The sequence below is a fragment of the Callospermophilus lateralis genome, chromosome 3, assembly GCF_048772815.1.
Source record: "Callospermophilus lateralis isolate mCalLat2 chromosome 3, mCalLat2.hap1, whole genome shotgun sequence".
Taxonomy (NCBI): Eukaryota; Metazoa; Chordata; class Mammalia; order Rodentia; family Sciuridae; genus Callospermophilus; species Callospermophilus lateralis.
Window position 1 is genome coordinate 89,235,134 of NC_135307.1, and position 14,766 is coordinate 89,249,899.

A 14,766-nucleotide genomic window follows, 5' to 3' on the forward strand; every position below is an offset into this window, starting at 1 on the left:
AAGATAAACTTGAGCATCCACAGATTGTTATCCACAGAGGTCCTAGAATCAATTCCCTTGAGGATACTGAAGGACGATTGTACTTACTTAACAGAGAAAGGACAATGAAAGAGTAACCAAAACCAAACTAAAACAAAACAAAAAACCCAACCTAAGATGTATGGAGTATAAATAGAAAAACAACAGATGTGATTCTGAACACATAAGTAATTACATTAGTATGAATATGATTCAAGTTGTCAAATAGTAAAAGCAAGACCATCTATATGCTATCTACAAAACAAAACACACAAAACAAACAAAAAATATGCCTTATATTAAAAAATACAGAAAGTAAAAAGATAGGAAAGATATATAATACAAAGTAACCATAAATGAGCCAGAGTACAACATTAATGTCAAGCAAAAGTATTTTAAGAAAAATACTAAAGACAAAAAAGGACGTTTTGATAAAAGATTAATATCAAGATATTACAATTATATATACTTCTAACAACAAAACCCCAAAATATGTGAAGAGAAAAACTCGTAAAATTGAAAATAGAAATAAATGATTCAGCATCAATACTTCACTTTCAATTAATGGTACTGAAAGTGACTTGAGCATCCACAGACTGTTATCTACAGACAAAAGTCAGCAAGATATTATAAAATTTGAACATTATCAACCAACATGATTTGACATTTACAGGACACTCCACTTAATATCTGCAGAATACCTTAATGTCAGGCAGTATGTGAACATTCTCAAGGATAAACCAAATATTTCATAAAACAGGCCCGCTGCTGCCCTAAAGCCACTAGAAGCGCCTGCTTGCTTTCCACCAGCCTGACAGCGTCCTCCCAATATGGCCAACTGCTGAGCAACTAGAGGCCACAGACAGGTACCCCAGAACTAGTATGCAGAACTGTTGGCCATCATTGAAGAGCTGAGGAAGGATATAAGACACATTATGCAGGGAGCAATAGTGCCATGGAGAAACTAAAATGAGGTGTTGGTCATGCTTGAGGACTGGTTCGAGAGTGTCGTGCTTGCCAGAAACAGAATGGAATGCCAGATCCTAGCCTCCTGGTCAGCTTGGGAGGTTCTCATCTCTCTACAGTATGAGAGGTTACAGCTCATATCCCTTGTTCAGATGAAACACTTGTTTTCAAAATAGTAATAGTTTTTAGATTTTTTCTCCCAAAGTTCACTGGGCTTTGAACCTACAGTTTCAAAATATTGGGAAAGATTTCAAAGTTAATTAAGATTTGCATTTTAAGTAGTTAGGAATTTGTTGTTTTTGTTGAGTACTTTGTCACCCAAATTGTTCTTTGTTACTTTTCATAAACTCATTCAATCCCAAAGACTTTATTTTAATGCATCCTGACCACTTCACTTAACTGTTCAGTGTACCTGCCATACAGTGTAGATTCTGCTTAATGGCACTTCTTTTTTGCTTATGCATTTGCATGACTTAATGCTTTGAAGTCAATTTTAAAAATGCACAAGTTATAAATACGGAAGAAAGAGCAACCTGCCAAATCTAAGAGGACCCTGAAATTTTTCATACTAAGACTGTATGTGGCCTGTGGTTCTGTGTTTACTGTAAGTTGATCAAAACATCTGGAAGAAAATAACTAAAACTGCATCTTTGCATGTATTTATTGCTTGATGCTAATAAAGCTTATTTTTATTAAAAAAATAATATTTCTGTTCTTTGAAAGACAATGTTAAGAGGGTAAAAAGAAAAGCTACAGGTAGGGAGAACTGACTTGCAAAACATAAATCTGATAAAGAATTGTACCCAGAATACACGAAGATCTCTCTAAACTCAACACACTCAAAGCAATATGCAAAAAATTTGAGCATTTCTTTCACTAAAGAAAATATACAAGTGGGGATTAAGTACTTTAAAAAATAGTCCATATCATTAATCATTAGAAAAATGAAACTAAAAAAACTAATGAAATATTACTACCCACTTTTTAACATATCTAAATTGAAGTTTTTTTTCACTGGATATTGGCCAGATGTATAGAAGCTGGAGTTTTCATATGTTACACTATTGGTAGGAAGATAAAGTGGAATAACTTTGGAAAAGAATGTAGCAATTTCTTAAAAAGTTAAATATATACCTTATTATTTTCCCCAAGATAAAAGAAATCATATGTCCATTAAAAGACTTCTATACAAATATACATAGCAGCTTTATTTGAAATTACTTAAAATTACAAACACCCAGATGTCTATCAAAAGGAAATAGATAAGTATGCTGTAATCATGCAATGCAATACTACTCTGCAATAAAAATGAACTGTTGATACATGTCTCAACATAGATGAATCTCAAAGTATTGCTGCATAGTAAAAGAAGCCAGAAGTTGCTCATGCTTATAATCCCAGCAACTTGGGAAGCTGAGACAGGAGGATTGAAAATTCAAGACCAGCCTCAGCAACTTAATGAAGTCTTAGGCAACTGAGACTTGTCTCAAAAAATAACACAGGCTATGGATGTGGCTTAATGGTTTAGAACCCTGGGGTTCAATTCCCAATACCAAAATATAAAAATTAAAAAACCAGATTGTTGTATACCATTTATTGGAAATATCCTAAAAAGGTTACATTTATATAGAAAGATCATGAGTCCAGAGATCAACTGCAAAGAGACTTGAGTGAATTTGGGGCTTATTGGAAGTATCTTAAAACTAGATTTCAGTTATGGACTCATAACATTAAAATGTTATTAAACAAAACAAAAAACCCATGTTGAATTAGTGGAGAGAAAAAAGAAAAGTAGTTTTGCTGCCTAGGGCTAGAATACCTAGAATTCCTGAGCTGGCAGGTAAATATGTGTGACTAAAGTTAACCAGAGAGAGAAACCTCATCATGGGCCATCCCATCTATTGTAGTTCTCTGATAAGAGTCAGAGCCCCCTGAAGGAGAATGTTTGCCTGGTAAATTATACTAAAATTCCTGGTGCCTTTGAAAATTATGCTCAGAGAACTTGATGGGAATTTTCCCTGATTACTCTGTGAAACATGCTAGTGATTTTAAGTGATTTTAAGCCTAGAGCTTACTGATTTTATCAATCAGATATTGAGAGCTCTTCTGGTTCAGAGCACATTAGAATACACATTTCTTGAGTGAATTGGATAAAAATCCAAAATATCACCTTGGGTTGGAGAGTGTCTGAGGCGGAGAAAATGCAAATCATCCCAATTGACAACTTTAAATGTGTTTTCTCCTTTAGGCAATCCTGGAAAACAATCTCCCATCTGAGATTGCTAGCAAGATCAACCTTGTGGACCTAGCAGGCAGGTAATTAGGATTTCTAAGCCAAGGCTAATTATTCCTTTGACAATGATCTTGTTCTTGACCATTTTACACAGAATAAGTTTGGTCTGGTCTCTTTTTACTTATCAGTCATCCTAAGAAAATTACAAAAGAAATTCTTGAATGATAGGTTAAAAGTTATGGTGTGTCAGGAGCTGAAAAGTTCCTTTACATTAGGGGTTCTCAGTCTTAACTGCCCATTAAAATCTCTGGTAGGCCTTTTAAAACTCCTAATGCCTGCATCTTAGATCAAATAAGTTGGATTTTTAGTGTGGATGTCGGGGTGTAGGCATCAGTATTTTTTAAACCAGTGTATAGCCAAGATTGAAAATAGCTGCTCTAGGGGTTAGGGTTGTGACTCAGTGATAGAGTGCTTTCCTGGCACACATGAGACACTGGGTTCAATCCTCAGCACCACATAAAAATAAATTAATTAATTAAATTAAGGTTAAAAAAAAGAATGCTTTAGAAAAAAAGAAATTAAGTGTTCTAAGTGATGAACCCAGCCTAATTCCTCTTAAGATTGGGAGCCATCTTGTCACAAAGTCATGAAAAGTTAATTTCTGTTTTACTATTGTTAGACCAGGATACAAAGAAAAGACCACTGACTCCAATTAAAATCAAATTAAAGTAAGCTTATTATTTCAACTGGCCTGGCTGCCTCTCCCAACAGAAACCGCAGGAATAAGACAGCCCCACAGCTTTCTTGCAGCCCAGCTTTATAGCCCAGAAAGTTACACAAAGGGGGGTTACAGATAACAAAACTCTGACAAGCATAACACAAATGCTAGTTTATATTTTTGCTGGCCCCAACATCAGAATTTATGAAGGTCATTAGAGCCTCAGAGAGGGTTGTTATCTGACCAGGGAAGGCCAAGATTTATGAGGCGTCACTAAAGTTTCAGAGAGGGCTGCTATTTGGTCAGGGAAAGCCAGGCATGGGCAAGCATTCCAAGCAAGTTCAGAATTTGCAGTAATTTATAGTGAAGCCGAAATTAGCTTTTCATGTCTTTGTGGCAAGATGGCTTCCAATTTTAAGAGGGAATCAGGCTGGGTCTATCACTATAAATTACTATGATTTCTAAATTTGTTTGGAATTCCTGCCTATGACTTGAACTCACCCATGCCTGGCTTTCCCTGACCAGATAACAACCTTCTCTAAAACCTTAGTGGCACCTCATAAATCCTGGCTCCCCCTGACCAGATAACAACCCTCTCTGAAACCTCAGCAGCGACTCATAAATTCTGATGTAGAGATCTAAATTTACTCCCTACCTTAAAATATCATACCATGTAGATCATTAACCTGCTATCTGCCTTTGTATTATGCTTGTCAAAATCCTGTTATCTGTAAGTTCTCAAGACACCCTCCCCACTTTGCAACTTTTTATGCTATAAAACCTTGTTCCTGGGTGGCTGATCTCTAGCCCGGCTTAGGGAGAGACAATCCTAGCCAGCTTTCTTTGTGTAAACAATATAAGCTTGCTTTAATTTGATTTAAAATTGGAGTCGGTGGTCTCTTTTTTTTTGCATCGTGGTTCAACACTAAGTGGAGGTAACTGAGTTAGCATAATTTTTCCTTTGATTTAATATTAATTCTGTATGGTAGACAGAATATCTTTTAAAGAAAGTTTTAAAGATATTATGAAGTTGGGGAGAAAGTACTGCCTTGTAATTATTAAAAGAAAGTGTGAATTGTAGGCAAGAATACATCCAGAAAAATGACAGTCTTGGGGATAATGTGATCATGGGAAAGTATAAGATAAAATAAGGCAAATTTTCTTAATTTGAAACTGCTTTCTGAAAGAAACTTTATCAGCCAATCTGAATTGTGAATTTTTAATATTTATCATTAATTTAAAGGAAATTTGAGACAGTTGATAGTTAATGACAAAGATACTATAAATCCATTAATATGTAGATTTAAAACAATAAAGATAGAGCAGAAGAGAATAAACCAAAAAAACTATGCTAATATCATTATTTTAAATGAACATTACATTTAGCTTAAAGTGATATGGTAGATAAAAATAGAAATATAGTGAATTATTTGATTTTTATTGCCTAAAAATTAGGAGGCCAGTTCATTATAAGATGGTTACCTCCTTTTCTGGAGCTGAATTCTAAAAAGAATGTATTATGTGGATCTTTTACAACATGATATACAGCATAATGAATAGTTATCTTTAACAATATTATAAGGGTAGTTTTTTGTCTGCTTTTGTTTTTGTTTTCCTCATTGTGTTTTAGTGAAAAAGCAGATCCCAGTTATTGTAAAGACCGGATTACTGAAGGAGCCAATATCAACAAGTCTCTTGTGACTCTGGGAATCGTCATTTCCACCTTAGGTATTGCTGGCAGATGAGGTGATTGGAGTGGGAGGGAGATTTTAGAAAATAACTCATATTGTTTTCACTTTGTAAAAATTGGTAGATAGGGCTTGGGTTGTAACTCAGTGACACAGCCCTTGCCTAGCATTTATGAGGCACTGGGTTCAATATTTAGCACAGCATTAAAAAAAAAAAAACCTAAACAACAAATAAAGGCATGCTGTCCATCTATAACTATAAAAAAAATTGGTAGATAGCTGAAACAAGAGAATTGTAAGTTTGAGGCCAACCTGAGCAACTTAGCAAGACCATTCTCAAAATTAAAAAAAAAAAAAAATGCCTGGGGATGTAGCTCAGTGATACTGTGCTTCTGGGTTTAATCCCCAGTACTACCCTCCCCCCAAAAGAGTGGGGGAGACATTTATAAGGTTCTTTTTGATAAGGTTACCTTTTGGTTGGGGCATGATAAGTATCTGTGATCTTAGAACATGATGTGGTCACAGTTACAATACTATTATTTCAAAAATAGAAGACACTAAAAAATTATGTCACTCAAATAATTCATATCATGAATTCAAAGTCTGATTTAGGGCTCAAATTTAAGGCATCTTATCATATGCAAAAAGGGATTAGGAAGTAGGAAGTATGATTGCTAAGTATATGTTCTCCAATGGTTGTTTTGTTTTTATGAATTTGCTTCATAATTCTTTCTTCTTTCATATATATGTGTGTGTAAATATGTGTGTGTGTGTGTGTGTGTGTGTGTGTATATATATATATACTTTTTTTTTTTTTTTTTATCTCTTAAGCCCAGAACTCTCAAGTGTTCAGCAGCTGCCAGAGCCTCAAGAGCACAGCCAACACTGGTGGTGACAGTGGGATTCCTGTCTCTCCTGGAACCAGCAGTAGAGGGGGATCCTCCCAGAGGCAGTCTTATATCCCCTACCGAGACTCTGTGTTGACCTGGCTGCTGAAGGACAGCCTTGGTGGCAACTCGAAAACTATCATGGTTGCCAGTAAGTGGAGCTGTTTCTGTGTTGGCACTGTTCTGCCTCAGAAAAGGGCCTGCACACTCATGTTCCTCATTTCCTCAAGGGTCTCTTATACAGCATGGGCTGAGAGGACACTTGCAGAGTCCATGCAAAGTCCAAGGACCACACCACGCACCGGAATTTCACGCAAGAGATTTATTGTTAGTAGCATGAATCAAACCTACAATGTTGTCCCTTGAGGAGAGCAGCAGCGAGTCGGCACTCACAGAGAAGCTTTATGGCCCACAAGAGGAATTTCATAGGCTGCTTAGGGGTTGTGTCATAACCGGGGGTGGGGTTGATCGTTTAGCAGACACATGTTCTTACAGGAAGTTAAGCACATTGTCCCAGAATCCAAACTTTGGAGACACTAGATAAAATGGCTCCCGACCTAAAATGGTGAATCTGATGCCAATATTGATCTGATGCTATTATGGGCATTAGCATCAAGGTGAATGTTAAGGATTAGATTGGAAAGGCTTCTCATCTATTTTCAACTTTCTCTTTCTACCTTAGCTGTATCTCCTGCACATACTAGCTACAGTGAGACCATGAGCACACTGAGGTATGCATCAAATGCCAAAAACATCATCAATAAGCCACGGGTAAATGAGGTGAGAACTTCATTGGAAGTCCCAGTCTGATATAGTTATTGATGTTACTGTTTCTTTTTCTTTGTACTCACCTGTCAGACTTGTTCTCCAAATGATAAGAGAATGAACTTCTTTCTTCCAATGTAATACGGTACTCTTCTTTTATAAACTCTGCTTACTTCAGTTGGTAATGTTTTATGGATAATTTATTTTAAATATTTATTTAAAGCCAGTCCTCTTAAGATCCTTAGTGTTCCATTGCTACCCTAAGAAAGGGCATTTAAAACTATTTTTATTTTTAATTGATGTTAATTTGTGTCTTGTGAGTTTTTATTTGTTTTTCTCTATATAAGTTGCAATGACTTCTCTGTTTTGGATTTAAAAAGGAGTGTAAGAAATTTATATTTTATGAGAGCTACACAATCAGAAGAATATTCCAAATGTTTCTTATCTCCTTTACAATTTTAGTGAAAACTTCCAGAGCAGGGTTCACAACAGTGACCAGACATATATAGCCCATATGGAGAATATTGTATGAGGCAGTGTAATTAGGCAGGTATCAAGTTTATGTTACCTGGTTTATGTTACCTTCCTGATCCCCTGCTCCTGGGTAATAAGTACAAGAATCACCTGGATGCCAGGTGCAGTGGTGCATGCCTATAATTCCAACTACTCAGGAGGTTAAGCCAGGAGGATTGCAAATTCCACCAGCCTCAGCAACTTAGCTAGACCCTGTTTCAAAAAAAAATACAAAAAACATTTTTTAAAGGGCTGGGAATGTTGCTCATTGGTGGAAATCTCCTGGGTTCAGTCCTCAGTGTTGGGGTGGGGTTGGGGGTCACCTGGAGAGTTTGCCATAATACAGCTGGGCCCCAGCCCTCAGGAATTGCTGGTTTAGTAGATCTGGGTTGAGGCCATAGTTTGTATTTCTAACAGGTTCTTAGATGAAGTTGCTTACTGCTGGTTTTGGGACTGTACTTTGAGAAAAATTGCTCTAGAAATTACTCCGAAGAAGTTAATCTATTTCTTCTAAGCAGTTGCTTTTAGCATTTCATAACTGGTTAGGGCCTGATATCAATCAGTGACTGAGTCCTCTGTGTTCCAGGATGCAAATGTGAAGCTCATCAGAGAACTCAGGGAAGAGATTGAAAGACTGAAAGCCATGTTGCTGAGCTTTGAATTGGTATACAGGCAATCAAAACTTTTCCATGTTTAAATGAGTTTCTCTTCCCAAGTCCCCTTTTTTTCTGCTTAGCATGGGACCTGCTATACTCCATGTTCACAGTTGACATTTTATGGAACAAAGATAGGAGGGGGGATAACACTGATTTCTCTATGTAACTTCAAATGGTTTGGGCATCATCTGGCTTTATCATCTCTTGTCCAGAGGGCATTTCCCCAATGGTCCTTGTTCTATATGTGGGCAGACATGGAGAATAGGGTTCTAGAGAAAATTTTCTTTGAATTCTTCTTCTTTGTATGATTCCAAATTCTTAGAATCCTAATTTATTTCTGATTTTAATGATAAAGTATTTCCTTTATCCTGTACCTTCTTTTGCAAGTGTAAGTGTAGAACTACCTATAGTTCATCAGGAAAACATCGAAGCACCTTTCTCTTTTTGTTTGTGCAGAGGAACTTCAGTTCATTAAATGATGAAAAGGATGAAAATCTGAAGGAACTAATTCTGAGAAATGAATTAAAGGTGGGTGGACCCAGTATTATCTCTAGAAGCAGGTTTGAGCTCCCTACTTAGTGTAACATAGAGCATGGAATTGGGTGGGTTCTTTGTCTCACAAATTCAAAGAATGAGATTCACAAATAGCAACAGATAAAAGCAAAGTATAAGAATTTATTAAAGCAAAGTAAATCATGGCTCCCTCAAATGGAAGGGAACCTGAGAAGGTTGTCAGTGAATGGCTATTGCCTAGGATTTATTTGGATCTCTAGGTTTAAGGAACTCAGCCACCTGACCAATTCTGGGTAAGGCACTAGGTATCCATGAGGTATCCATGCAGCCTTTAGTCCAACCAAATTATTGACCAGTGCCAGATGTATATGGGGAGGGGTTGAAGCAGAGAATTGCAAATTTCAAAGCTGACCTCAGAAACTTAGCAAGGCTATAAGCAATTTAGCAAGACCCTGTCTCAAAATAAAACATAAAAAGTGCTGGGGATGTGGTCTCAGTAGTTAAGCACCTCTGGGTTCAATCCCTCGTACCAATAAAATAATACAATGTAATATAATACAGTAAAGTAAAATATTGACCAGGCATTTTTCCTTCTTTGGAAAATGGACTCCAGGTCATGCAGCTGCTGTTTGTGCTCTGCTGCCCAGGAAGTTTCCCTGGTACCCATTTACCTATCTGCCTAGGCTTATCTCTTTCTCCTGGCTTCAGTAAATCATAAAAGGAATCCCAAATATGGATCACATAGAAATAAATGGGAGCTGGCACTGTGTGGTGCACACCTGTAATCCCAGCTACTTAGGAGGCTGAGGCAGAAAGATCACAGATTTGAGGCCATCCTGGGCAACTTAGGGAGACCCTGTCTCAAAATGAAATTTAAAAAGGACTGGTGGTATAGCTCAGTGAAAGAGCATTTGCTATACAAGACTCTGGTATAATTCCCAGTATCTTTAAAAAAAAGGTGGGGGGGATTGGATTGGGCACAGGGGAGTGGGGGAGGGGAGGGGAGTCGGGGAAGGGGAGGGGGTATGGGGTGGGAAGGAGGATGGAATGAGATGGACATTATTACCCTATGTACTTGTAAGACTGCAAGACCCATGAGACTCTGCATCTTGTACAGCCAGAGGAATGAGAAGTTGTACACCATTTGTATGCAATGTGTCAAAATGTATACTGCTGTCATGTATAACTAATTAGAACAAAAAAAAAAAAACCTTAAAAAATGGGGAAAGGAATATTATAAACAGATATCAGAGTAACATACCAATTAATTTTTACAAAATAATCTAATTACATTTCTTTTCTAATTAGATGGTACATGTTATTACAGAAAATTTGAACATTTATTGAGGGAAATTTTTTATAGAAGTAAGACTTGCGGCTAGTGCGGTAGCACCCAGCTATAATCCCAGTGGCTCAGGAGGTGGAAGCAGAAAGATCATGAGTTCAAAGCCAGCCTCAACAATTTAGCGAGGTGCTAAGCAACTCAGTGAGACCTTGTCTCTGATAAAATGAAAAAAAATAGGGCTGAGGAAGTCAGTGGTCGAGTGCCCTTGAGTTCAATCCCTGGTATGCCCCCCCCCCAAAAAAAAGTAAGACTTGCTTTTTGAAGAAAACAATACAGAGAGCTCATAGTTGGAAGAGGTACAAGGGCTTCTGAGAGACTTTGAGTAGTAACAGTGGGGATCATGAGAAATTAATACCCTGGGGAAACATTTTATAGTAACCTTTTACCTTTAGTCTGTTTCCCACACCAACTGTCTAAGATCACCTCCTGTACCTCTGCAGATAGACAAGCTGACTAAAGAATGGACCCAGAAGTGGAATGACTGGCAGGCCCTCCTGGAACATTACAGTGTGGACATCAACAAGAGGAGGGCTGGGGTGGTCATTGACTGCAGTTTGCCACACCTGATGGCCTTGGAGGACGATGTGCTTAGCACAGGTGTTGTGCTGTACTACCTCAAGGTGAGGAGACTGGTGTACCTCTTTTCTTCCTGAGCCATTGGCCCCAGAAGTGAAGGAGGTAGCAGCCATGTTTCTATGAATTGAGACAGATGCCACAGAGCTGCCTTCAGATTTGCTCTCAGGAGACCAGTCTTGCTAACAAATTGTGATCTGCTTTGATTTTGTGTAATGGAGTATAATACTGGACATCAGAAAAATCATTTGTTTTTCAACTGCTAGTGTTATTGTTATAAACTTGCTTCTGTTTTCTGTGTCTTTATTTCCTTGTTTTAAAACAAGAATGATGATTCTTCTTTTATTTCTTTCTGGATTTTTGAAGCACAGGGTACACAGTCTTGGAAAGTGAAATCCTAACTTTAAAAATACTTTTCGGTGTAAGCTGGACATGGTGGTATGTGGTATGTGCCTGTAGTCTCAGCTACTTGGGAGGTTGAGGCAGGAAAAATGCTTAAGTCCAGGAGTTCAAGGCCAGCCTGGGCAACATAGCAAGACTTGTCTCGATGTTGAGAGCCACAGCCCAGTCAGGATGGCGCATGGCATTTTGCCAGAAAGAGTGGTTGAGAGGTGATGCCAGTGGGCCATTAAGATGATGATAATTAAGTTAATCTGGGTATAATTGCTGTGATTGGATGATGCTGGATTGAAACAGGCTCTGTATTCAGTTGTATATAGACCCCTGCTGTCCGGCAATAGGGCAGCTCCTGCTGCCTTGGGCGTCCACTACTTTTGAGTTCCCCGTTGAGTTCTCATGGAGCCGGTGGAGAGGGGGAGAGTTCCCAGGCAGTGCTCGTGGAGTGCCAGTGAGAGTTCGGGCAATAAAGTAGTTCCTGTTTGAACCTACAAGTGCCTCGTGGTGGCTGGGTTATTTTGTGCCCAGCCAGACTGCGGCATTTGGTGGCCCGTATGGGCTCTAAAATTCTACAGATACAGGCTGCTCAAAGATAGGGGAATTTGGAAAACCTAAAAGTTTCTTCTGATACTTTCCTACTTTATTCAACTCCTAAATGAACAAAAAATATACCTCCATTTGACTTATATTAGAGAAGAAGAGGGCACAGAGAAAGTAGATAAATGAAGCTTAAAGAATGAAGGAAGGCCCAAAAAATTGTAATGGGGTGGTATGGAGGATGATATATATCTATCTAGGAAAAATAGAATGAATTTAAGGCCCTTAAAATAAGAACTGGCTCACATGGCTTTTTGACACCTGGAAGCCAGATCATCATTTCTAAATGAAGTAGTTTTTTTTGTTTTGTTTTGTTTTTTTAATATTGTTTAGTTAAATGAACACAGTACTTTCATGTTATTTATTTATTTTCATGAGGTGCTTAGGAGTGAACTCAGTGCCAGGCAAGCGCACTACTACTGAGCCACAACCCCAACCCCATGAAGTAGTTTTTTTTTTTTTTTTTAATTTTTTTGTAATTGTAGATGGACAGCATGCCTTTATTCTATTTGTTTGTTTGTTTGTTTATATGTGGTGGTAAGGACCAAACCTAGTGCCTCATACATGTGCTGTGTTACTGAACTACAGCCCCAGGCCATAAATAAAGTAGTTTTTTTAGAGTACATTTATTATTTGTTCTTTTTAGATATGCATGACAGTAGGGTATATTTTGACATATTTTATATACATGGAATGCAACTCATTACAACTTTGATCCCATTCTTGTGGTTGAACATGTTATAGTCTGGTCATGTAATCATGCATGAACATAGGGAAGTTATATCTATTTCACTCTACTGTCTTTTCTATGCTCATCCTCCTCCCTTCCCTTCATTCCCCTTTGTCTAATTCAGTGAACTTCTACTTTCCTATCCTCTCTTTTTATGGATTAGCATCCACATATCAGAGAGAACATTCAACCTTTGGTTTTTGGAACTGGCTTATTTCAATTAGCGTGATAGCCTGAGTTATATCCATTTACCAGCAAATGCCATAATTTCATTCTTCTTATGTCTGAGTAATATTCCATTGTGTATACATACTACATTTTCTTTATCCATTTATCTGTTGAAGGGCACTTAGGTTGGTTCCATAGCTTGGCTATTGATGTGGCTGTATCACTGTAGTATGTTGATTTTATCCTTTGGGTATAAGCCGGGGAGTGGGATAACTGGGTCAAATCGTGGTTCCATTTTAAGTTTTCTTTTTTTGGTACCAGGGATTGAACTCAGTGGCACTCAACTATTGAGCCACATCCCAAGTCCTGTATTGTATTTTATTGGGGACAGGGTCTTTTAGAGTTGCTTGGCACCTTGCCATTGCTGAGGCTGCCTTTGAACTCACGATCTTCCTGCCTCCGTCTCCTGAGCCCTACTCCAAGTTTTCTAAGGAATCTCACTGCTTTACAGAGTGGTTGTACCAATTTGCAGTCCCACCAGCAATGTATGAGTGAACCTTTTTCCCCACATCCTCACTAACACTTATTGCTGTCTGTATTCTTGATAACTGCTATTCTGACCAGATTGAGATGAAATCTTAGTTTCAACTTGCATTTCTCTCATTGATAGAGATGCTGAACATTTTTTCATATATTTGTTGACCATTCATATTTCTTCTTCTGTAAAGTGTCTGTTCAGTTCCTTTTCCCATTTATTGATTGGGTTATTTATTTATTTATTTATTTATTGGTGGCAAGTTTTTTGAGTTCTTTATATATCCTGGAGATTGAAATGAAGTAGTTTTAAGAGTTAATGACCCAGGCTGGGATTATAGCTCAGTAGTAGAGCACTTGTCTAGCCTGTGTGAAGCACTGAGTTCATTTTTAGCACCACATTAAAAAATAAATAAATAAAATAAAGGTATTGTGTCAAAAAACACATTGCATCATTTAAAAAAAAAAGTTACTGATCCATGGTAGATAGAGCCTTATGCTGTGTCCTTGCAAATATGTCCTTCTGTTGGAGGACGGTTCATATGGGTAGAAGAACACATTTCACCAGTCATCCTCCCTGTGTTCACTGAAAAATCCATTTTCTATTCTCTTTATCCCCAGGTGACATTTAAAAAGAACAAAGAGTTGATGGGGATATGTAATGCTTCTGTTATCCCAGGAGAAATTAGGCTTCTGTTGCTATAGTGCATATGAAAGCTCATCTGTGTTCTTAGGATAAGCCCCTAGGGAAATTAGCAGAGGCTGTGTATCTAAAAGGTAAAGTAGCTTTTTTTCTGGCATACTGAGCATAAATTGTTTCAGTGAAATGCCTCAGGCAGAAGTGGCTGTCTCCTTTTATCTTAACAATAAATCTAAATACCAAAAGGGCATCAATCCATTTATTAGTCCTGAACCATAGGAGATGCGGGGAAGAGATCAAATCCATTAAACTGGTCACTGAGTAGAACTGATCTGATGTATTGATTGGATATGGAGTATGCAGATGAAGTTAGATGTTAAGTAGGAAAGCTTAGGGTAGCATCAGAGGGTGAAGGGCCATGTCTGCTAATTGAATTGTCCTGGAGATGAGTGATTATCAGATTGCTGATTTTTTATTTGGCATCTAGTGAGGGTTTTGCTCCCATGGTGCATTGGACCTATATGATGATATTTTAGATTGGTTCTAAATCTTGGCACTTCTGCATTTTATGTACCCATTTTTTTCATTTTCATTTTTTTTTTTTTAATTTATTTAGATCCAGATTTAGGTAATGATTTAATTGTAATGGACCAAGATTGTCTGTTAGTTTGTTGTTATTGTTGTTTTATGGTATTGGGGATGGATCCCAGGGCCTTGTGCATGATAGGCAAGTACAGTACTCCACCACTAAGCCACACCCCAACCCCTTTTTAGAATTTAAAAAAAATAACTTTTTAAAATTTTAAATATTTTTTAAATATTTTGT

The 14,766-nt window shown here is 37.6% G+C and overlaps 1 protein-coding gene across 8 annotated transcripts in view; it reads left to right on the top strand.

The window, feature by feature from the left end:
- Stard9 (StAR related lipid transfer domain containing 9) overlaps nucleotides 1-14,766 on the top strand; it is a 162,614-nt gene that overhangs the window by 86,979 nt on the left and 60,869 nt on the right. For all 8 annotated transcript variants that reach the window (XM_076850637.2, XM_076850638.2, XM_076850640.2 and 5 more), the window contains 7 exons: nucleotides 3,233-3,300; nucleotides 5,566-5,663; nucleotides 6,455-6,661; nucleotides 7,193-7,290; nucleotides 8,375-8,452; nucleotides 8,901-8,972; nucleotides 10,743-10,922. In XM_076850637.2, the coding sequence (XP_076706752.2) occupies nucleotides 3,233-3,300; nucleotides 5,566-5,663; nucleotides 6,455-6,661; nucleotides 7,193-7,290; nucleotides 8,375-8,452; nucleotides 8,901-8,972; nucleotides 10,743-10,922 (801 nt within the window). The remainder of the gene's footprint in view (nucleotides 1-3,232; nucleotides 3,301-5,565; nucleotides 5,664-6,454; nucleotides 6,662-7,192; nucleotides 7,291-8,374; nucleotides 8,453-8,900; nucleotides 8,973-10,742; nucleotides 10,923-14,766) is intronic.